Source organism: Pithys albifrons, chromosome 5 (assembly GCF_047495875.1).
Source record: "Pithys albifrons albifrons isolate INPA30051 chromosome 5, PitAlb_v1, whole genome shotgun sequence".
Lineage (NCBI taxonomy): Eukaryota > Metazoa > Chordata > Aves > Passeriformes > Thamnophilidae > Pithys > Pithys albifrons.
In genome coordinates, this window is record NC_092462.1 from 44,814,001 (window position 1) to 44,836,617 (window position 22,617).

The following is a 22,617-nucleotide window of genomic DNA, read 5'->3' on the forward strand; positions in this document are numbered from 1 at the left end:
GTTGATACATAAATGTAACAAGTTTAATCTGTCAAACTCATTTTTTCAAAACTAAGCGGTCTGAATAGCTTTATCTTTGCTTCAAATCTTGAACTGAGAAGTCATCATCACCATGGCATCATGACTTTATCCTAAATTAATGAGAATTTAAAGCTATAAAGCTCAAGCTACTGAAACTTTCACTATAAAGGAAAGATAATTTGTCTAATTCTGAAAACATAAACCATTTGCTTGTGACTCAGTGGATAGAAGAAGCATATTAAGAAACAAAGGGGGAGGCAAATCGAGGAACAAGAGACTAAGATGAACAAGATTGCTTAACTCCTGCAGACATGAAGTTAAATATTACTAATAACAACTTAAAATAACGAAACTACTCTTGAAATCTAAAATATTTTAAAGAAAGTCTTCCACATGTTCTCTACTCCATTTAAATCTTTTTTCATCATTTCTTTCTTTTCAGTTCTCAAACTGAAAATATGAAAGCTGTAGCCACTGCTGCTTTTGTTTTCCAACATGATCATTCTTAATAGACTTTGTTGAACAGGAGAGATCATCATCAGTGACCAGGTATGACACAGTTCACAGACCTACAGTACCTTTGCTGAATACATACACGTAACAAGCCTCAGAAATATGAAGGAAAAACTGAAAACATGTCATTATTCAGGCTATTACCGAATCTGCTGTATCATCTGTAATTCCAATTTATACCTCTGTACAGTTAGTATCTCAATGGTGATGATAAAAACCGAGACTGATCCAGATACTGAGAATTTTTTCATAGGAGTAGAATCTTGAAATAACAAAATTGTGTTTATAGTGTTGCTGTTGTAAAACACATGTTCCAATTGGGATTGATTTTCAAGTTCTCACATAAAACCTTCACAGTTCTGATACACCTATGTGTACTCAGTATGCAGACATTACACTATATGGTGCTCAAATGTGAGTATTCTGTAGGGACATTATACCCATGAAACCGAACTTTTATGTTTTTAAAAAGAGCACGCGGTATTCTAGATTAAAAACACTTCCAATTCATAGTTGGCTCTCAAAACTCTAAAATAAACAAAAAGCACTGCCCGCAGCCAAAACACCCCAACTCAAACATGTTGCAACATCCAAAGATTTCAATGCAAAACATTTTTCTTCACTGATTGAACAATGCAGTAAAACGTATAGTTCAAAAACCTAAACTTGCTGAATATTCATTATCATCTTTAAAATGGAGACCAGTATTACTTTTTAAAATATTGGACTTATTGGTTTGTATTTTGCAATTCAGTGCTAAGGTTAAATATTCATACTTCTGTTACATAAGCATCCCCCAAGCAAATTTCAAATTTGAACTTCAGAAGTACCATGCTTGAGTTCAGAAGAATCCAACAGGATATCCTTTTCCCATCCTGAAAATAAGCATTTTTAATGTTACACTACTCTGAGTATTTTTTCCTATTAGAAGTTATACATTACATGAAACGAATGCTACATTTTTATGCACAAGTTTAAAAATATAAAATACCTGCACCATAGCAGCAAGGTTTTGTAACTGTCTAAGTTTCTGTTTTGCAGCTACAAGCTGCTTCTCCTCAAACTCGGCGTCTCCAGCAGCATCACCCAGGCTGCTTCTGTGACTAGATACAGAATCTTCACTAACTCTATCTTCTTCCACTTCATCATCTTCACCTTGGGGCAGATCGAGGTCTTTGTCATTCTCTCTATTATGACAGTCTAGAAGCAGGAAGAGGAGGAAACAAAACAGTACCAAAGACACATTATTGAATCTCTGAAGCCCAATGTAATTATTGGATATTAGAAAAATATCAGCTTAATGATTAAACTCAAACATTTTGCTCATCAACAAGGTTCTCCCAAATTCCATGCAGCCATCAGCGTTATTTGCACTAAGACTTAAAATTATCAGAAGATTTTAGAACATACCTAGAGTAGAGGAAATTTTTAGAGTCCTTATATTAGCAGCAGACCGGTTGTTTATCTCACAGTCTGTATTAAGATGTCTTCCGTCTCTGTTATTAGTCCCACACTGTACATTTGAGTTGCTGTTTATTTCACTCCAACAACTGATTCCTTGAGGGTTTCTAGGGTATAATAAATTACTCATGTTAACTTTTTAAGAACTGATATGACTGCAATTTTACTTCATCCTTTTTTTACCTAGCTTTTATAGGAATGTGTCCTGACCATTAAAACAAAAAAAACACAATCCCATATAAAATCAGTCCAGACATTTGGAATTTTTCAATATTCATCTCTCTGACAGATTTTTTTTTTAAGCAATTAGAGGCAGCTCTAAATTTTTCCTCGCTAGATTTACAATACAAGAGCCCTGCAGGTCTATGTCTGTGTTATAAAAGCTTGATATGATTCATATGTAAGGGTATTCACTTCTGCACAGTGAAGGTCCCTGATGCACCCAGTTGCCCTGTTAGACCACAGCTGTAAATGCCTCTCTAAACTGAAGTTTTACTCCAATTCTCTAGTCTAGGACTATAACCTTCCAGTAGAACTCCATACAAATAATTCAGTGCTAAGTCCCAAAGGAACTACAGACCTCTAAAGTCTTTCATAGTGACTTTCTAAACATTAACTCTAATCTACATAAGCTACTAAGGACAAGATGATTATTAAACTTCTGTGCAACACAGCTACTCTAAATTTTAAAAATTGGCACTTTAATGTACACACAGATTCAAGCCATTTCTGGTTGACTGAAATAATGTATTGCAGGTTTCCTGAGGTAATAACTCTGCTACAAAGATTTAGGATAACGAAAAATACAACGACCTAATATTTGTAACAGGCTGTTGATCTTCATGTTCAGAATCACTTTCTGATTCTTCTGTTTCTTCCTCCTCCTTGGTGTTTTCATTCACAGCATCTGTCATCATATCAGATGTTTGCTCATAGTAGTGAACTAACTCACGTAGCTCATTCAGCCTCTTACGAACCTCATTTAGCTTCCTGAGAAGAAAAAAAATATTTTATCTGCTTTGTACTATTTAATCAAATCCATGTAGAGTTAAAAGTGTATATATAATTTTAAGTTCTTAAAGTTTGCTGCCAGTTTCCAAGCTGTGAGAATCTTCTGTTTGAAGCTGTGAACTCATTTAACTTAGACCACTTACTAAATAGTCTTTAATACTAAATTAGGTCAATTAAACTACGGAAATGGTAAAGTAACACTCAAAATCACTAAAGCACATTATGAAAAAAAATTAAAGAACTTTTACTGAAGCTTTTCTGTTGGATTCAGATTGTCATCCTCTTCACTCTCATTTTGAGAAACCAGGGAGTCAGGAGGACAGGGAGCAGATGCCAGGCTATTTGATTCACCATTGACAACAGTTACTATGCCTACAGGGCCAGAAGCAGCTGAAGTTGTACTTCTTTGATCAATACTCCTTTGAGGAGAACCTGAAGTAGGAAAAACTACAGAAAAGAAATACAGTTTACATGAACAATTCGCAATAAGGACTCTGCTTAACTGAATTATCTTAAAATAACTACAGAAAATATTACCAACATACACAACAGCAGTTATTAATTTCTTTTACTATAAAGAAAAGCTTTTTTCTTAAGTTCCATGGCATGCAATGTCAATAGGCAAGCAGTAATAAGGTACCTTCTGCAAAGTTAGCCCCTTTTAGCTTTATCAAATGTCAGAGGTGGAAGCTTTCATGCCACGAATCTGCCCAATGAGGTTTTTTAAGGATTTAAGGCTTAATTTCTTTTTTTTTGTTTTTAATTTACCATTTCAAACTTGAAAAACAGAAAAGACACGGTAATTTTTTCATCTCTGCTAAGCTCTTCCGTCTGTATTCTGTCGAACATAAATTTGATGTTTGCTTCTTCCAGCTACATGAAATCATATCCAAATGTTTATATTATATGCATTAAGTACATGTAGAAAAATGGCGGTAGAGTAGCCTAACTACTAAATCAGCATATCCTCCTCCAGGTATGTTTCAAATGCCTCATTTCTTAATGTTAACCACAATAGCCGCCATCAACCCTCAGAAATTTCCAGCCACAAGACAAACTTCACCAGTACAAATGCATTTCCAGAAAGCCAGAGCAGCATGTAGGCCTGTATCAATACTTTTAGAAGAGGACAAATCCATCTAAAGAACAGGCCCTTGTTCATTCAGACAGTCAAGGTCCCCTGGAATGGCTTATGACTGAGGTCCTTGCAACTAGCACAGGAGAAAGACATTTGACAGTGGACAAGTAAACCCCTTAATGCCAGAGGTACTAACATATGAAGTGCTGAGTAAATAAATGCAGATGTACTGTGATAAAAATTCAGAAAGTTCAAGTTCATATGGTACTCTACACAGGCCAGATGAGCCACAGACAAGGCTTGGGTAAAAAAAGCCATGATCACATCCTCACATTAGTCAACTCTGATGTTATAAATAAAAGTTCTAGTAGAAAAGACACTCATCATCATTACTTGTTAGGTTCTTCATTAAGACATAAATTTATATGCATTAAAAACATTTACATTAATATTATGCCAGTACAGCTTTATCACCAGCATTTCATTAACCACTTGCAAGCTGAAAGTCATGTTACAAATATGCACATTAAAAATGTATTCTTGAAAATATACAACTCTACCTATATTTACTTACAGGAGGAGTTATTTAGATGTTGGTCACGAAGCGTATGAAGCTCTCCTAATAGTTTGTCCATTTTTTGCTTTTTACCCTGCAGCACTCGCATCTTGTTAAAAAGCTGTGCCTTCTCATCTGACTGGTGTTCAGACATTGAAGAGTTCCTGCTTTGTGAAATCTCTCTGGTAAGTGAAAGACTTTCTGCTTGCCTTCTATTGTCTGGCACGGATTGTGTCTACAAAAAGTAATTCCATTTTATTCAGAGTGCTATGAAAAAAGGTAAATAAATTCTAAGAAGCAAAAAGCCCACTTACGGGGCTTGCTAGAACTGAGAATCAACACCAAAACAAAGAATATTATAAGGGAAATATCTTTGAAAACACTCCAATTATATACTAAGTTAATAATTATATTGCAATATAGAAACTTCTTCTCTGGACTTTCATGGAAACCTGGGAGACAAAGCACAGATCAGTCACCTAATAACCCTTAAGAATACAAAGATGCTGATTTGTCAAATTTGGGGAAACTCTGATTGCTTCACTAGCAAATGCACAGAAATGAGCAAAACATTTTACTGCATTGTTAAAAACTGAGAATGGCAAAACTTACACAGTGGAGTGTAAGGACTGACCTGAGAATCATGAAGTTGGTTGTGAAAGCGCTGAATTAAGTCATTCAATTCCTCATTCAGTTCTGATGTCAGGCTCACTCCTGAGACACTACCTGTAGTCTCTGTTACAACTGGGCATGAAGAAAGAGGGGGAAATTTAAACATTTTTCCACAGCAGTGAAATAAAGACTATTTGATGAAAACGTGTAGTTTAACATTAATATACTAAACTCTAAAAACACAGCACATATTTTTAATGTTGTGTCCTTTCCATCAGCTTTACTCTTGAAAGATTACTTCCATTACCAAATACTAACAAGACAACTCAGAGCTGCTTTGTGAAGGACCAGAGGAAAGGACTTGTTAAACTTGTTCTGTGTTTTGCTAAGAAGGTCAGAGCAAAATGAAAGCAATCAAGTTGTCTAGAGCTGATAGAAATATGCTTGTTAGAAATAAAATTTAGAAATTATTTAGTACAGCTAAACTAAGAAGAGTGTATGAAATTTCACTACCTTAAAATAATAAATTAACAGGACACCAAGCTTTCATATTGGTGTAAGCTGTAATCTTTACAGCTGCAGAGTCTCAGGGTTTGTCCTTCAAAAAGATTTATGCAAGGAATACATTTAAAAGGAAGGTTTTTTTCCCTGCGTGGAAGTTCATATTCAAATAGTTCTAAGATATGGAAGCAGCAATTGATTGACCCAAGTAACTTCCTTTTTCCCCACATATGAACCAACAGATCATAAAAAAAGTAAAGAACAAATATTATTTATTTTCCCCATAGATCATGACTTAATTAATGCATAGTAAAGTTTCACTTTTCAAAGTTAAAAATGTTTATTTTGCCCTAAGTTGAATCTGAATCTTAACACTGCCCTAAGCTGAACTTAAATCTTAACATTTCCTAGCCTGGCACATACCACATTTTTACATCAGTCGACACAAACATCGTAAGAAACCATTACTAAGAGTGACTATTTAGAAATGTGAAACAAACAAAACAAAAAACCTACACCAAAGAGTAAAAGTTCTAATTTATCATAAACAATCCTACTTTCTACTCACTTCCATCTCGTGCTGCTGTGGTAGCTTTCTAAAATCTCTCCACCCCAGTTACACCTTTTTTCCTATAGTCTATTAAATCAAGAACAGCAGAACAGGAGCTCATCAGAACAAGGAACCTTAAAAGAGACCTTCTAGGGAAAGTGTAGAAACCAATTTCTACAAATTAAGGTATTTTAAATACAAAAACTAACTGTAGTAAGAACTACTATCCCACATACCCTCTAATCAACCCTAATCGCAGCTCTTACAGGGAAGAGTCACGGAACATTAAGACAGACTGAATTTGAACTTGCTCAGTGCAAAAATGTCACTCCCTATAACTGCACACATAACCACAGCCCGTTTCAAAGGAAACACAAACAAGATTTTAGGAGGCATTGGAGGAGACCAGGACAAGTTTCCAACAGATGAAAATTCACATATCAACAGTGCACAAAACAAGGACAACTGTCTCCTTTTAAGACTGAGCCCTCGAGGAAACAATTCTGCTGACAACCTCTTAGCAGATACCAAGAAGCCATCTCTGTCCCAAAGATAATTTTTAAAAATTGGGAATATATGAAAACGAATTAGTAGAATGCTTTTAAACTAAAGGTAACAACATAATGATGGTGCTCTATTATCAGAATCATGCTCCCAATTTACATGCCATAGAAGTTCAGAGTTCTAGTTTCACATCTACTTATTATGTGACTGCTTTAGCAACTCTCTTTTTTGAAAAAACCTTTAGTCTACCAAATGCTATGAAACTGTCAAGCAACCAGTCAACAAAAAACCCACTCCAAAATTCCAGAAAAAGCAAAAAAACCTCAAACTACCAACTGCCTATAGCCAGAAGGATGTAAAAAGGGAGAAGGCATTGTATCCCCCACTCCAACTCTTTTCTTCAAAGGCCTTGGACAACGACGGAGATGAGCGGCAGGCCTCTAATCTGACAGGTACTGGTGGCACATCACTTCTTAGGAGAAAATTCCACACTTTTAGGATTTTACAAGTAAAGCAAACTAATCGTGAGTTTTTCAAATGTTTTAAAAAACATTTTACAATGCTACATTGTCAATTCTTTTCAGAAATAGAAGCATTCCCATAAAATTTTTTAGGAGTGCATTACAAAAACTTTCTTAGTGTTTATTCCACAACTCCTGCTTTTACCATTTAGTCAGCATACTAACATGATATTAAAGACACCATCATGCCACATACCAGAATCATCCAGAACAGCAATGGCTTGCTCTGCTTTATGCTGTAAAGCAAGAAGAGCTGCCTGTCTTCCTTGAAGAGCCTTCAACTGCTCCTGCTGTTGTAGCATCCTTTTCAATAAATCATGCTGTTTTTTCAAGTTCTCCAACTCCTCTTTAGCTTCCTGTTGAGGATCTCTGGCCTGCAAGACAAGAGAGGAAAACTGTCATAACCACACCAATTTATTTGTTGAGTAAGGGTAATAGAAGCATCAGAACAAACATGACTTCCATGGGAACAAACAGCCTGTTTGGTGAAAAAAGGTGAAAATGAAACAGCTTCACCTTTCCAGTAGTCCTTTATTTTAAAAAAAATTTACACATCCAACAGGGAAAAGCCCACACCACCATGACATGCTTATCACTCCTGGAGTTTAAGTTTTCTTTAGAAATCTAGTCAGCTGCCCTGATGTGTCCCAAAGACTAACCCAAGCATCCTTCTGTCTTTTAAATCATAAAAGAGGGTGTTAACCCATAAGACTGGCAAAGGTAAGAAAGATAAGGCATTGTATCATGGAGTTACATAAGAGATCGCAATTGATTTACTGGCCTAAAATCTGTAAATTTTCAGCAAAATGTTTTAGGCAGTTACTCCTCTCTAACCTACATGTCTGTCGTATTTATGGCATTGATGAATAAACTGACCAGATTTATGTAAACCAATTGCAAAACGAAAACATGCACAGAATTCCCTCTGTTATGTTTTCAAACACATGGAAACAGATCTGAAAGAATGGAAGCATGATGAGCAATTAAAATATATTAGAACTCAAGTTATTTTCCTCATCCTACCCTAATTAAGAGCTGGAGATTTGCATCAAAACTGTTACTCAAGGACTGCCAGCCAATTAGGGATTTTAATTAAGTATTTTAATAATGAGATAGCCAGTTAAGATCCTGATCTTGTTTGGAGGTGGATTATTGCACTATGCAGATGAAATAATGAAAAAAAAATGCCTCCTTTTCATTAGGAGCCAACAAGTATCTAAGAAAAGCAGTACTGACTGAAAAGCACAATCTTCTATCCACATAGTGCAGAGTTCCTGAAGTAGAGAATTAATTTCAAATATTCTGCATCAAACGTCAGAATAGAAGCAGGCATTGTATTAACTAGTTTTGAGTACCAAGGAATGCTCAACTTTCCAGCAGAGAAATCCAGAATTCTAAAGTTCTCAAAGTATCACTAAGCCTTTTATTTTAGGGGGAAAACATAATCAAACTTAAGACTTTTTTTTAAGTGAATCAGAGCAGGGACAACGCCATAGAAGAGCTGGTAACAGGTAACAAAACAAGTTTTAGACTCCATGCTCCTTAAGTCTTCCCCTTTCCAACTAAATATTTATATTAACAGCTATACAAAAACATTTCTGGAACCAATTAAGGCCACTATTCTCTAACTGATTTTCTCTACATGCTATTAGCTTTAAATTTGCATTGGCAGACTATTGGTGTAAAGTCACATTTATATGTTTTCCCAAAAAAGGAACAAAACTGGAAGGATCATCTACACAAAATCACAGCACCTGCTGTACAGTTACATCAATGCTGTCAGTGCTAACAATTCAGAAGAAAGGTTGTCAAACACCTCTATTTGAAGAAAAAACTCTAGGCAAAGAAGATGCATTGAATGAAAAGACAGCTGGGTACACATAAGCAGTCCAATGGGAACATTAAGTAACAAACACATTTAAAGCAATTAATAAGGGAGATGGGGGGACAGGGAAGACTAGCCTGTTTAAACCCTATTTGAGGCTAAAATTAAATTTTAAGTATACCTTTGAAAGCAATCCATGTTCCTGGCTATTAATCCCACAGGGCCAGATTTCCCTGTCATTCAGAGCAGCTCTGTCACTTTTCCCTTTAGGGCTTGCTGTAACATCAGTGTCTGTAACCTGTTCCTGTGAAGCTGAATTCCCTAGTTTGTCCTCAATGCGGGGCCGAACGCTCAAACTAAAAGATACCTCCTTTATTAAATAGTTTAGTATGTTAGATTTTGAAAATGTGCTCCAACTTAGCATGCATTTTAAAGTTACAAACCTAGTGCTTTATCTTGTCAAATAATGAAAACTAACATCAAATAAGATCTAGTAAAGAGAGAAGACACTTTTAGACACTTAGAATTTGCATAACAATAAGGCTCCAATGTTCTATAACCAGAAGTATGCACTTTGCATGTAACACTCAAGCTGCACGTAAAGAGAATTTAGATGCAAAATGAAGAACCAAACAAAAAATCAAACCACATTTTGAAAATATGAACAAAAATGCAAGTTTGCATAGGTTCCTCTTAGAAAATATACTGGTCTTTTTCTGCTTTTTCCAATTTTTTTCTTTTTTTTTTCTAAGTTAAAAGTGCATCTTCCATGTGTATAATTTCATTTCTTTACAGGGATAGAAAGAGTTCTTAAAAAGCTAAAAATAATTACAAAAGCCTCTTAATGTTTTAACTGTTTTACTTCCAAGCACATGAATTCTCCTCATCCATAGAACATTCACTGCAGTAACTGGCCAGAGAGAGCACCTGCTCTCTAGTACTTTTCCTCAGAATAGCAGTATCAGAAGAAGCAAAACTTAAGTTATTAAAATGCTTTTGTATCTACTACAAGAATGTTAAAAAACCAAGCTTTTATTAATAGAAAGGAAGATTGACTGTTTATCTTAGCACTAAATTCACAACTCATTTTCTAAAAAGTGCCCATCTTTCCAAAAAAAATGAGGAAAACTTCTGTGCTAGGTCAATACTTCTACCATATCACTAGAAGGATACTTGGACAATGGCCCACTAATGACTCATTTCTCACCCTCTCCTGATTCAGAACCAGAAAATTTTGCCTAGTAACAGAAACAAACTCAGAGATTAAAAATTGCACAGAAAAAGATTCTTCCTATATGAAGCCAGTGAATGCTCTGCCAAAGTACACATTTAACCTTCCGCTGTACTTTGAAGAAAGAATAAAAACTTTAAAAACCCCCTTAATTTCTTGACTAGAAATAAAAAAATCTTTATATTTTTGCTGTGACAGATCATTTTCTTTTTCCCTATTAAAAAATCAACACATGCATGAACATCTCCAGAAGAGAGTGCTTGGCGATTTACTATTTTTCAACTGAATTGCAAATTATTACACTATCATAACTATGACAAACCAAAATAAAGCCTTCATTTCTAGCATCTTAATTACTAAAAGGCAGCTTACCGTGGTATCTGAAGCCTCAGACTGCACATCAATGTTTAGCGATGTGCTCTCACCTACAGAACCAGATCCCACAGCTGAATCTATAGTCCGAACATCATCCTCCTCATTTTCTCTAGCCTGAAACATTTCATTGGCATAAATCAAAAGCTATATAAAGGGGCAGTAAAAATGAATTACGGAGGGTACTGCATACCAAAACCAACACCCCCAGTAGTGCCATCAAAACATCAATGATCAACTCCTAAAAAAAGCTTACAGCGCATAAACAGATACATTATGTTCTCAAACTTACAAGTATCTTTTGCAAAAATTTCAGATAGGATTTCTCCTGCTCTTTAAGGTCATCTATAAGGTGCGATAAACGCTCAACATTGGCCGATCTTTCATTTTTCTCTACAAGATCATCCCGCATGGAGCTGGCCTTAGCAATATAGTCGCGAATTTGAACTAGTCTGCTCACAATCTGCAAAGACACTGAAGTTACTGAATGCATTCAGCTACAGCTTTAACGTATTTAATGCACAAGACATGGTGACAGCAACAGCAAAGGAGTATTAAACGGGACACACTAGTACTTTCAATCCTACAAGCACACTCTCACAAGCAGTTAAAAGTCAAGAGCTTTTATAAGGACAGATTTATGCACACAAGAAGTTGCAAGGCTGAAGCACAAGGCTTCCAGTCAACTTCAGCTACAACAGAACTGAGCTCATCAACGTCGGAAAATATTGAACTGTGAGAGTACTTTCTGGAACCTTATAAAAGGTAACCAACCTCTAAGATGAAAAATAATACTGCTTCTGCTACCAATAAGCAGATTTCTAAAGAACAACAGGTGATTAAGTTTGGTTTCAAGCTGCCTTCGAGAGCAGTAGAAAGTTAAGTATTTCCAAGGAAGATTTATTTTTAAGAAATTTAGAAAGATGCACTGAAAATTAAGAGTCGGGATTCTCTAGATTTTATAGGCCATGAAAATACCTGGCTACTATCCATCGTCTGTTCTTCCCTTCCATCTTCTTGAGTAGAGACTTGACAATTTTGCAAGAAATCCTTGCTTAGAGCAGCTCCAAACAACTCTTTACATTGTGCTGATACTCCACTTTCCTTTTTATGGGAACCTGAGGCAGGATCTTTGCTTTTGTTAGTGTTAATCTGCAGTGACAGGAAGTTGAATGGCTTTTTCCTTTCATTAAGTTGACGTTTGTTGTTAGCAGCTGTTGCTCTGCCTTGAGAGTCACTTCCAATGCTTCTCTATACGCAAACAAGATAAAGAACAATTGCTTTATTATTTTCATCCAATATAGTCTCAACTCTGATTAGTTTCACTGCTTGGATTACTATTTCTGAAGCATTATAAGAGCAATTTTAAAATTACCTAATTAATCACCAACCAGCCAAAAACTAGCTAGAGACAGCGCTGGTGACTTTTGCCATATAGTTTTCAGAAAGCAAATCCACCCTCCCAGAATAGATGAGGAGCAAAACGGTTGTGGCAATCCTTTGGAATTTAGTTCCTCATTCTTGCTGTGGCCTCCACCTTTACCACAGTGAAAGGCATCCTACTTCTCCAGGTACATTTGAGAAAAAATAATAATATAAAACCCAAGATATTCCCTTGCAGGATATGATACCTCATAACTTCAGCTTTTGTCTAGAACCTTCTGAACAGCAACACGTTGCCAGAACATACAGTTGAGGAGGAAGTTATGCCCAGCCTTTATACTGTTAAGTTAGAACAGCAGATCACACTTGAAAGAATCTTCACAACCCTGAGAAGTTGGCAACAACCTTTGGAAAAGATGAACTACCCTCTGTTCTGAAACTGTCTGCACAAATATATGCCTTGTTACCAAAGAATCCCTTGTCCTTTTCATTGCTTTGGACAAGGGAAGGATGAATGTGCCACGTTCCCAAAAATATAAGTTATGGTTTACAACTTTGTGCCATAAAATTCTTTACGCTCTACTGAAGAACAGTTTTTAATGATGCTCCTCTGCTTAATCCACAAGGATAACAATGTTCATTCAGAATCACAAACTGACACTTTCGAAAATAGCTTTTCAAAATAAGGTAACAGATATTTCCAAGTGGCAGACAAGTATGATGAGTAAGATCTACTGACCTGAGGACACAGCAATTTGTTAATGGTTGAGAGCAAGAAAGGGAAGGCAGTTACCATACTCTTAGGCATAGGAAAGCCACAGCCCTGAACTTTACCTAATTTTCTCAAGTTCAAAAACAGAATTTTGATTTGGCTCTCACAGTGCCTGTGAGGTTTCCTTACTCATCTGTCACATTATTAAGAGACAACTGAATAAATTGTATAGTCACATTCCCAGTAGGAGCTAGTATTCCCACAAACCTGATCCAGATCACTGAAGTTTATTCTCTGTTTAAGCCTTTCTAGTTCAGCCTGCTCTGGAACAGACATCTGGGTCATGTACCGAGCATGAGCAAAACTAGGAGGAGTTCTGGTCTTCCGTCGTCCCATTCCAGGTGAGGACTCTGGAGATATATCATTAGTAAGCCTTGTTTCAGCTTCCCCACTAAGCTTTTTCTTGTTTTTTTCTGAAGATCTGTTTGCTTTCTTCTGTTGACTTCCCCAGTCCTTAAGGGGAAGAACAGAGAAGTCATATTTGTTACACACACACATGGAAAGTTATTTCATTCAATGAAATAGAGTTTACTTCCATTTTAGAAGTAAAAATGGTAAGCAGTGTCAAAGTAAGTTTTCTAGAGCAAACATCACTTTACAAAACACAATTTCCTCCACTGCATAATTAAAAATAGCTTTCCAGGAAATTTTAAATGCATTTTACCCTAAAATGCATTAATTTCAAATGAAGTTAAAATTGTGTATTTCTTCTTTGCTGAGAACTCTTTCACTTCAGGAGTTTAGAACTCTCTAAGTTAGAGTTTTCACCTTCATTACACCTACAAGACTTTTTTATCTAGCTACTTTATTTACCCAAAACGCCCTGAATACTCTACAGACTTCACAACCTCTGAATTACACTCATTGCTTGCATACATCTAACTCAATTTTTGCAGATATTTACCTGTAAAGCTGTACTGACAAGGCTCAGGGGTTTGTGTTGTGACCTGCCCCTAACAGAATCCACCTGCTAATTCTAATGTGCAGCATCAAACGGAAATGGCAAGACAAGAATAATTATACCGTGTTGTTCAGCCGGTCATCGAGGCTCTCATTGCTCCAGCTGGGCAAGTCCTGCTCATTCATGCCTTCTTCAAAGGGACCACCTCCTGTTGCCATGACAAGCAATCAATAAAAACAATCTAAAAGAAATAGTTTGAAAAAACGTGCTGTATTAAAATCAGCTTACATAGAATATTTTAAATAGTCATAATCTGAGATGATAACTACATATTAATTATAAAATGCAAACACAAGGCTGTGTTAGGAAACTAAACTCCCCATTTACTAAACTGTTATCAGAAATGTATCAATGAGAAGAACATAGAAACTGGCATTAAAAAAACCCCAAAATATATTTGTGGGTTTGTCGTTTTTTACCTTTGTTTATTTTATCTCTGCTCTACAAAAGAAACTTTTTTTTGAGGCTCTCAATTGTCCTCACATTAAAACAAACTGTACAGTGCTCAGAAAGACTGCTTTGTAATTCATAAAGCCAACACTCTCACGTCCAGGGGGATGTCTATTTGACACAGTGAGTGACTTTGGAGCCCTAGGATGTCAAACTTTCACATTCATTTGAACTCTGATGTGCTGACGACAGAGTACGAAATGGCACACTTGATAAAATACACGTCAGTAAATGGATTTTTACTTTCTTTACCACATGTTAAGCTATTTAAGAAGTGAATGCCACGCCACTTACATTGCAGTTGCTACCAAAACCAAACAAAATAACATTGAATTCCTAGAGCTTTGCTGTTCTTTAACAGTGTCATTCTGTGCAGTATAAAGCCATCTAAACATTGAAAGTTTTCATTTTCACTTACAATTTTGACACCAGAAATAAAGAACCATTCAAGTTGAAAGATCGGGACAAAGTATTCCTCTATGGTAGTAAAATTAGATTAGCCTGTTTAATAAAGTGAACTATACATAACTATATGCACTAAGTGCTGCTGCACTGTACAAAGCTGCAAACTTTACCTATGAAACCCTGCTACAGATGCAGAAGAAAAATAGTCTTGCAGAGATTTACTTCTTCCACCTAGCTTTCAACAGGTTTGGACATGAGCCTAGCTTTACTTCTAACTGGAAAAAAAGAATCACAAAGGACCATTTATTTCTTAAAATTTTACTGCAACCTATCTACTATTAATTTTCACACAGTGCAGGTGATGAAATCACCTGAAACTCAAGATTATGAAGTATGTAAGTCTGTGGGTTTTTTCAATATCCGTTCCAGAAAGGAAAACAGATTAAACCTAAACTAAGCTTAAAAGCTGTATTCGTACACCTGTCTTGCTCAGGTACAGGATTCAATCAGAATCACACGGTACAGCCCTCTCAGCAGGCACACTTGCACAAAGCAGTATTTCTGTGCAAACACAGCCCATTACTAAACCTTAAAGGAAATGGTATCCCAAGTATGCTCATTATACCGTTAGCACATGTGCACTCAGCAGTGCTCCAACCCAAGCCACACCAACAGTCAGGAGCGATTCAGCTTCTGTATCTCACAAATGGAATCGTAACACAGGTACAATTCAGTGCCTCCTACTTTGGGAGCTTTACCCTACTCTCCCTGCACATTAATTCATACTCCCTTCTTCATCCCAACAGAAGTGCCTGCTAGGCCATGCGAGCGGAGGGTACCATATATAAATGAGATGGTCCACAAACAATATCAAAATTTTTAAAAACCCATATGAGTTATCAACTGGATAAGCCCCTTGATCTGCCTAACCTTAGGACTACGTAAGAGCAATCTCTTGGCTCAAGGAAGGCAAACAAAAGCCATGCCACCAGGAGAAGCAAAAGCCAGAAAGCTCAAGTGTAAAAGCACTGTGCTACTATAAGGTGAAATGTCAGATTTATTTAGAAAATAGATCACACTGCCCTTTGATATTTTGTTTTCCATGCAGAAACACAAGCATCCTACAAAAACTTCACAGGGAAATTCAAGCTAAAACTGACAAGCATTTTAAACAAATGGATAGTTACCAGTTTAAAAACAGTTATGCTTTTAAAGAACTTTCCTCAGTTACAGATAAACTGTTCAGCTTTGTAGATGTCCAAGAACCAACACCTCAACAGACACTGTATCCTGTCCTATGTCACTAAGCATAATGAAGAAGATTTAGAGGCCATCTGGGTTTACAGTCAGTCCAGTTCAGTAAGCTGTTTCCTCCTCATTACGTTATATAATTCTACTAAAACCACAGCAAACGTAGCTTTTTCCTACCTTCCACTGTAAAAAGAAGTAGCACTATTAATCTTTATATAACACAAGTAACTCACATTTACTCAAAACTTTCACAAAAATCGTTCTCACTTTGCTGAAGAAGTCTCTTATTACCTCTGAAGTAAGTTCACTGGCCTAAATGGAATACTCTGAATAATATTCTCAAACAAGGAGGTTGGTCATACACCAACACACTCTGATAAATATAGTTCAAAAATAACAATAATCCTGATTATTTCCAGCCAGTAGATTTTTAAAGTGGCCCTCCCAAAGAGGAAGTTTCTAAACTTTCATATTATAAGTCTTTGGTATTGGTAAATAAAGTGAGTTTAAGATCAGAGAACTCTGTTGGTATTTTATCCCTTTAACTGAGTCAAAAACCACAGAGATTCAGCCAGCTTTTTTCTCAAGACATAAAACTCTTTCATCTGAAGTTGTTTTCTGCCTCCACACATATATTTCATCAATTTGCATTTCTGCTTAGTTTTCATTTTGCCAGCTATTTCCACAAGAAATCCTCTTCTAAAAGCTTTGGTATCTTCTCATTATTTATTTCTGCATCCAGTAATCCACTGCCAATTTCAGCTTCTTGCACGTTATAGAACCTGCATAAAAGCTCTACTTGAGCACATCAATATTGCTTTACAACATGTACCACGGAATTGGGGGCGGGGGGGGGAGACTTTAAGATATTTTTTCTACAGAAATAATAACTTAACATGTAGGATTATAGGCAAAATGTATTTTGTACATGTAACAGCAATATGCAAATTGCTCAGAACCATTACTAAACATGCTAGCAAAACAAAGGTATGTATTTTTAAAACTTTTCTCAGCATACTTGTTCTTGCAATTGTTTTCCTACAGAATTCATGTGAACTGCAAGAGCTCCCTACAGCACCTAATCCTGCACAAAATTCTGAAAATAAAAGAATTAAACGGAAAACAAGTAATCGCAAAAAGCCACGACAGCGCCACAAAGCCTTAAAATGGAACTAAACACTTCAGTTTAGCTTAAGATGTGGGCTCCTCACTGGGCATTAACTCATCAAATGCCAACCGTGCAGTACTATCGCACAGGTGCAGCAGAGCAAGTTCTCTCCTGCGGCACCGGGCAACGCTCACACGAACTGCACATTCACACACGCGGACTGGGGGCGGCGTGCCCGGCGCTTCCAGCGCCTTCCCGGCGCCCCGCAGGGGTCCCGACCTACCCCGATCCCACGGCGGGCCCCGAGCCCAGGCCCGGCGGAGCGCCCGATGGGCCGACGGCTCTGCTGCGGCTCGGAGATCCCGCTGCTCAGCGGCGGCAGCGCCGGGCGCGGCGGGGCGGGAGTGTGGGCGGGCTGGCTCAGGGCGCCTCCGCAGCCGCGGACGCGGCGTCGTCTCCTTGGAGAGCGAGTAACCCACCCTGCGCGGGCGCGGCCCCACAACCCGCGGGCACCGCCTGCCCCGGAGCTGTCTCCGAGCCCAACGCCCGCTCCTCGCCGCCCACACCCGCGGGCCGGGCAGGGCCGCTCGGCCCCGCCGCCCCAGCGCAGCCCCCGCCGCCGCAAGGGGAAAGGACGGGAAAGGGGCAACGCGACGGGCGGGAGGGGGCGGCTGACCCCGCGCCGGCGGGGAGGTCACCCGGCCTGGCTTCTCCTCCACCGCCGGTCGCCACTCGCAGGGCCCGGGCTGCCCGGATGAGCGTTTCGCCCTCGTGCAGCGGAGGACGGCGTGGCCTCGCCTCGCCCGACGCGGGGGACAGGGCGGGCGGAGCCGCTCACAGCGCCCCGGCCTCAGCCGCCACCGCCATCTTGGCCGCCGCTCCGCCCGGGGCGCGGGGGGCGGTGCCCGGCGGAGAGACACAGGGACACAGACCTACCGACAGACACATACATACATACATACGTACGTACGTACACACGTACGGACATACATACATACATACACACGCGCGCCGCTACCTAGTAACCGAGGCCCTTCCGCGCTGCGCATGCGCGGGACGACCCTTGGCGCGCGCCCGCCGAGGATCCCGCACAACCGCCGAGCAGCCGAAACTTCAACTCCCAGAGTACAATGCGCGAGACGCGCCCGCCCGGGCGCGGCGCTGCCTCCTGGGAGCGGTAGTTCTCCACTCAGGGCTCGGCCCCGCCCCCTGGCGGCGCTGCGGAGCGCGGGCGGCTGGGGGCCTTTTGGCTCATAAATTAAATACGGAGGGCGGTCATGTGGTGTAAAGGAGAGCACTCTGGACTCTGAATCCCAAGGTCCTGAATTCGAGTCTCAGTGGGGACCGTCTCCTGGGCCGCTAAATGCCTCCCTGCCATCTCATCCCATCAGATCTCGGATCCTGAGCAGAGTCAGCCCCGGTTAGTACCAGGTGCTGGAGACAGTCCCGAGGACTTCACTGTCACTGTCCAAGCTCGCTCGGCCATGGCAAATGGACCCTTAGGACTTAAACGGTGGGGCCAGTTCTGCGCACGCTGTGCCTCACCTAAAAAATCCACTGTGCAGGCTGGAAGGGCACACCCATGTGGGGAGAGCCCTTCCCAAATCTTCGAAGTCTGGTCATGCATACAAATACAGAATGGCAATGATCTATATAAATGCATTTGCCTGACTAGCAAAACCTCATCTAACACTGAGCGTGGATGAGGATCAGATCCTGGGCATGTTTGGAGCACTATCGACTAATGTGTTCTGTCCCCTTTGGCCTCCTGCAAGAAACAGTACTGGGGTGGAAGTAATGATAGCTTTGTTCTAATTTTTTTCCTTCTTTTTCTGCAGTTCCATTTGGTGTGTTTGCTCCCTGTTTTAGGGCACGTAGTTCACAGATCTAGGGTCTTTAAACTTTCCTCTGGGGGGAAAAAAAACAAGTAGAGGGTTCAGCATTTTAGAAAAACACTTGTGCATAGAAGCTGTGCTGTGCTTGGTATTTGGCAGAAGTTGTTAGAGTCATGGAATCAGAATATCCTAAATTTAAGGGGACCCACGAGGATCATCAAGTCCAACTCCTGGCCCTGCACAATACCATCCCCAAGAGTCACACCATGTGCCTGAGAGCATTGTCCAAACCCTTCTTGAACTCTGTCACGTTTGATGCTGTGACCACTTCCCTGGGAGCCTGTTCCAGTGCCCAACCACCCTCTGGGTGAAGAACTTCTTTCTAATATCCAACCTAAATCTCCCCTGACACAACTTCAGGCCATTCCCTTGGGTCCTGTCACTGGTCACCAGGGATCAGTGACTGCCCCTCTACTCTGACTAGGGAGGAACCTGTTAATCCCTCAGGGCACTGTGACTTGCTTAACACACTCATGATTCCTGTTTCAGTAAAGCTGGTATTGTTTATATTTCTTTCATTTTAGGAGATTGTCATTTGTCAGAACGGGAAAAAACTTTGTAATTTTCAGCATTTCCATTACACTGAGTTTCTAAAGCAGAAACCTTAAATATTTACTTTGGCCTCACAATTCATTCAGCTAGAGAAACATTCTCCTGGCACCACACAGAAATGTAGTTAGACCCCCATGTCTCCCATATTACGATTTAAACTCCACAAAAGCACAAAAAAAGGACATGTGCTTCCTTTTCAATGACACATGAATTATCTGTAGATTAGAAAAGGAACTAAATGATTGCAAGACCTGGAAAATAAAGATGTTTTAATAAAAGTGTTATTGTTATCTTCACCAGATGCTCCCATATTGAAGGAATAGTTGTGGACAATACAGTGTAAAAGAGGTGAGCATAAGACTACCTGTCACAGCAGCATCCTTCTCCTATTTCTCCCATGACCTATATGACTGTATATCCACAACTAAAATCACTTTGTAAACAATCAACAACAACATGCTGGTCTCTGTGTGATGGATATATATTTGTATTGCAATTCTGCAGCTAATAAAGGAGTTCATTTATCAGCTTATTTTTTTTTTACTCTTTATCCTGGCCTCAGGTACTGTATCTGGATATCCAGCACCATATTGGCACACCACCAGTGGCTGGTGGAAGATGCTGTCTTGTAACAGTGGCATTCCTCCCGCGCCCCAGCAGGTGGAGGCAGAGTTTAAGAGAAGATACTACCTTAATACAATGACAGTCATTTTTGTTGCTGTGACTTATTGTTATAGATCCTTCCTACCTACTGTTTCCTGCAGAAAAAAAAAACTTGCATAAAAATATATAATAGTCTGTTAAGGAAAAAAATTAAATTAAATAGACTGGAGTATGTTTCAGTAAAAATGCCATTTTTGTTGGAGACAGAGGCTTCAAAAAGATACAAAAATCAGGAAGGAATCACTGCAAGAAACATTATTTCCAGTAGGGTTCTCCCAATACTGTAGCAATGTCTCAAGATTTGCAATGACTATGAGCCAAAACTCATATGGCTTAAAGAATGTCATGTAATTAAACAAAAAGAAATCTTTTGGGGGAAGTTCTGCATCAACACTGAAAAGCCTCTAGACTGAGAGGAACTAAATCTTCCTACAAAGATCTCTGTTATAAGTGCTTGCATCATCAGACATGCTAATGAGCATCCTCACAGAAACTGAATGGATTATCTTTGAGATAGCCCAATTTTATTAGCTTTGAAAGCCATGCCAAAGACTTGATTATTTTTTCCTTGCACATCTGTTGGCTGTATTGTGTTAATTTTATTTTATCATTCCAAAGTGAAAGCAAACAAAATACAGGCATGTAAGTACTGGAGACAAGTACAAGTGAAAGATTAACCTTTTGTCGAGACAGAGGAGATGTGAGAAGTATCTGTGGAGAACAACTTTTAAAGGCCTTGAAACAAGACAGTAACTATTAGCACATTCACTTCAAATAATAATTGCCCAATTTTTTTCAGATTTTATGACAAAAAGGTTTTTACTGTAAACTGGCCAAAGATTATTGATCCACCATAATATGGCTACACAGTGACTATCAGGCTACTATACTAAAGGAATTTTTCCTTTCTTTGTGTGACATTAGATTAATGAAGAGTTTTGAGATTATCTGTCCACTTACCCCTGTGGGTCTTATAACAAGGTAAGTAGGTGTAGAGACAGGGGTACAAGCATTTAAGACCCCAAAGCCAATCTTTAGGCTGATCAAGGACTCTCCAATTCAATACCAGTGAAGACATCAGGACAGGAATGAAGCCATTTTTGATGATCCACTCAAACATAATAGTCATCAGAAGCAATAAAGGAAAGAAGAAGAATTAGAAGGTAGGTATCAGCTAACCTGGTCAGACCCCAGAAAATCACCTAAATCTCAGTTGAAGAATGGACAGGATCCCTGTTGTAAACCTTTTCCATAGGGGTAGATAAGGTAATCATCTTGATACTATTATCTCACCAATCTGTGATATTTGCTGTTACATGCACTCAAGGTATTACATTGTAGTAAAATATTAGTGAATGGTATCAAATCTAGTGCTAAAAAGTGGTGGATGGACCCACAAGGTATAACCAGGATTTTTTCATTAAATACACTTATTTCATACAACCAAAACATATTAGAAGCACCACTGCTGCCCTGCCTAGAAGCCCTAAGACGTTTTTCTCATCGTCCCCATTGAAGTCAAACACCACTAAAAACCCTTTTCAACACTATTTTAAATGATATCTCTGTAGCACAAAAGTTAGCAAGGTCATAAGTACTATTTCACTCTTAGAAAATAAGTTTCACAACTGACCTACAAATACGGTGCTTAATCTGGATGTCCCTCTTTGTTGTTTAATTCAACATTATATTTGATACATTGTGCTATTAGTTACATAGTCTCATCTATTTTTTTTTTCTATTTGCAGTCCATTAACATCTCCAGTTTATTCCTTGACTAACAAAGACAATCCAAGAAGAAACAAAATAGTTCAGTAGTTCTGAAATGACAGCTTTGACTTAAATAGGCATATCTGCAGATTCTTCAGAAAAGTGAGTAGGAACGACCTTTAATTCATAATGTCTTCATAATGTCTTAATTCATTATGGTCATTGTTTATCACAATATTGTCTAGCCACTTCCACATTATTTAGATTTCTGGAGTCACAATGTAAATATGTTTTACATTGAAACAAAAAAAAGGAATTAAAAAACAAGCAGGAGAAAGAGAAAATTATGATACAACTCAGAAATGCCACATACATTTATATCTCTGAATTGAATCAAATGACAAGAATATGAAAGAAATAAGTAACCCCACAACCCACTAGAAAGAAAGGATTGAAACCAAGAATTCTCATACCTTTTCTGCCTAGTCTCACTTTTTTTTCTGGTTTTCAATTTATATTTAATTTTCAAATTAAAATTCTAAGAGGAAAAGACTGTAGATACTTCCCAATTTTTTGCTTTGTAGCTGTCAAACTGAAATATATCTGAGTCAATCCTGCATATTCATAACTTGAGTCCTTTCTCTACATTGCATGGCTTCAGTTATATTGAAAAAATATCAGCATTAAAATAGTTAGCATATAAAGCCACAG

General features: G+C 38.6%; 1 protein-coding gene across 14 annotated transcripts in view; it reads right to left on the minus strand.

Annotated features, from left to right (window-relative positions):
* PCM1 (pericentriolar material 1) overlaps positions 1 to 18,179 on the minus strand; it is a 39,318-nt gene extending 21,139 nt beyond the window's left edge. The window contains exons 1-14 of one of the 14 annotated variants that reach the window (XM_071556371.1): positions 18,105 to 18,179; positions 13,935 to 14,053; positions 13,119 to 13,364; positions 11,735 to 12,007; positions 11,049 to 11,219; positions 10,757 to 10,873; positions 9,335 to 9,523; positions 7,525 to 7,702; positions 5,275 to 5,384; positions 4,659 to 4,875; positions 3,255 to 3,453; positions 2,806 to 2,985; positions 1,945 to 2,102; positions 1,526 to 1,734 (exon numbers count right to left, since the gene is read on the minus strand). In XM_071556371.1, coding sequence (XP_071412472.1) covers positions 1,526 to 1,734; positions 1,945 to 2,102; positions 2,806 to 2,985; positions 3,255 to 3,453; positions 4,659 to 4,875; positions 5,275 to 5,384; positions 7,525 to 7,702; positions 9,335 to 9,523; positions 10,757 to 10,873; positions 11,049 to 11,219; positions 11,735 to 12,007; positions 13,119 to 13,364; positions 13,935 to 14,030 — 2,343 coding nt within the window. In that variant the 5' untranslated portion in view covers positions 14,031 to 14,053; positions 18,105 to 18,179. Of the gene's footprint in view, positions 1 to 1,525; positions 1,735 to 1,944; positions 2,103 to 2,805; positions 2,986 to 3,254; positions 3,454 to 4,658; positions 4,876 to 5,274; positions 5,385 to 7,524; positions 7,703 to 9,334; positions 9,524 to 10,756; positions 10,874 to 11,048; positions 11,220 to 11,734; positions 12,008 to 13,118; positions 13,365 to 13,934; positions 14,054 to 17,369; positions 18,036 to 18,104 lie in introns of those variants that run through there. The other 13 variants (XM_071556370.1, XM_071556369.1, XM_071556372.1 and 10 more) reach the window with 13 other exon arrangements.
* Between the last annotated feature and the right edge of the window lie 4,438 nt (positions 18,180 to 22,617).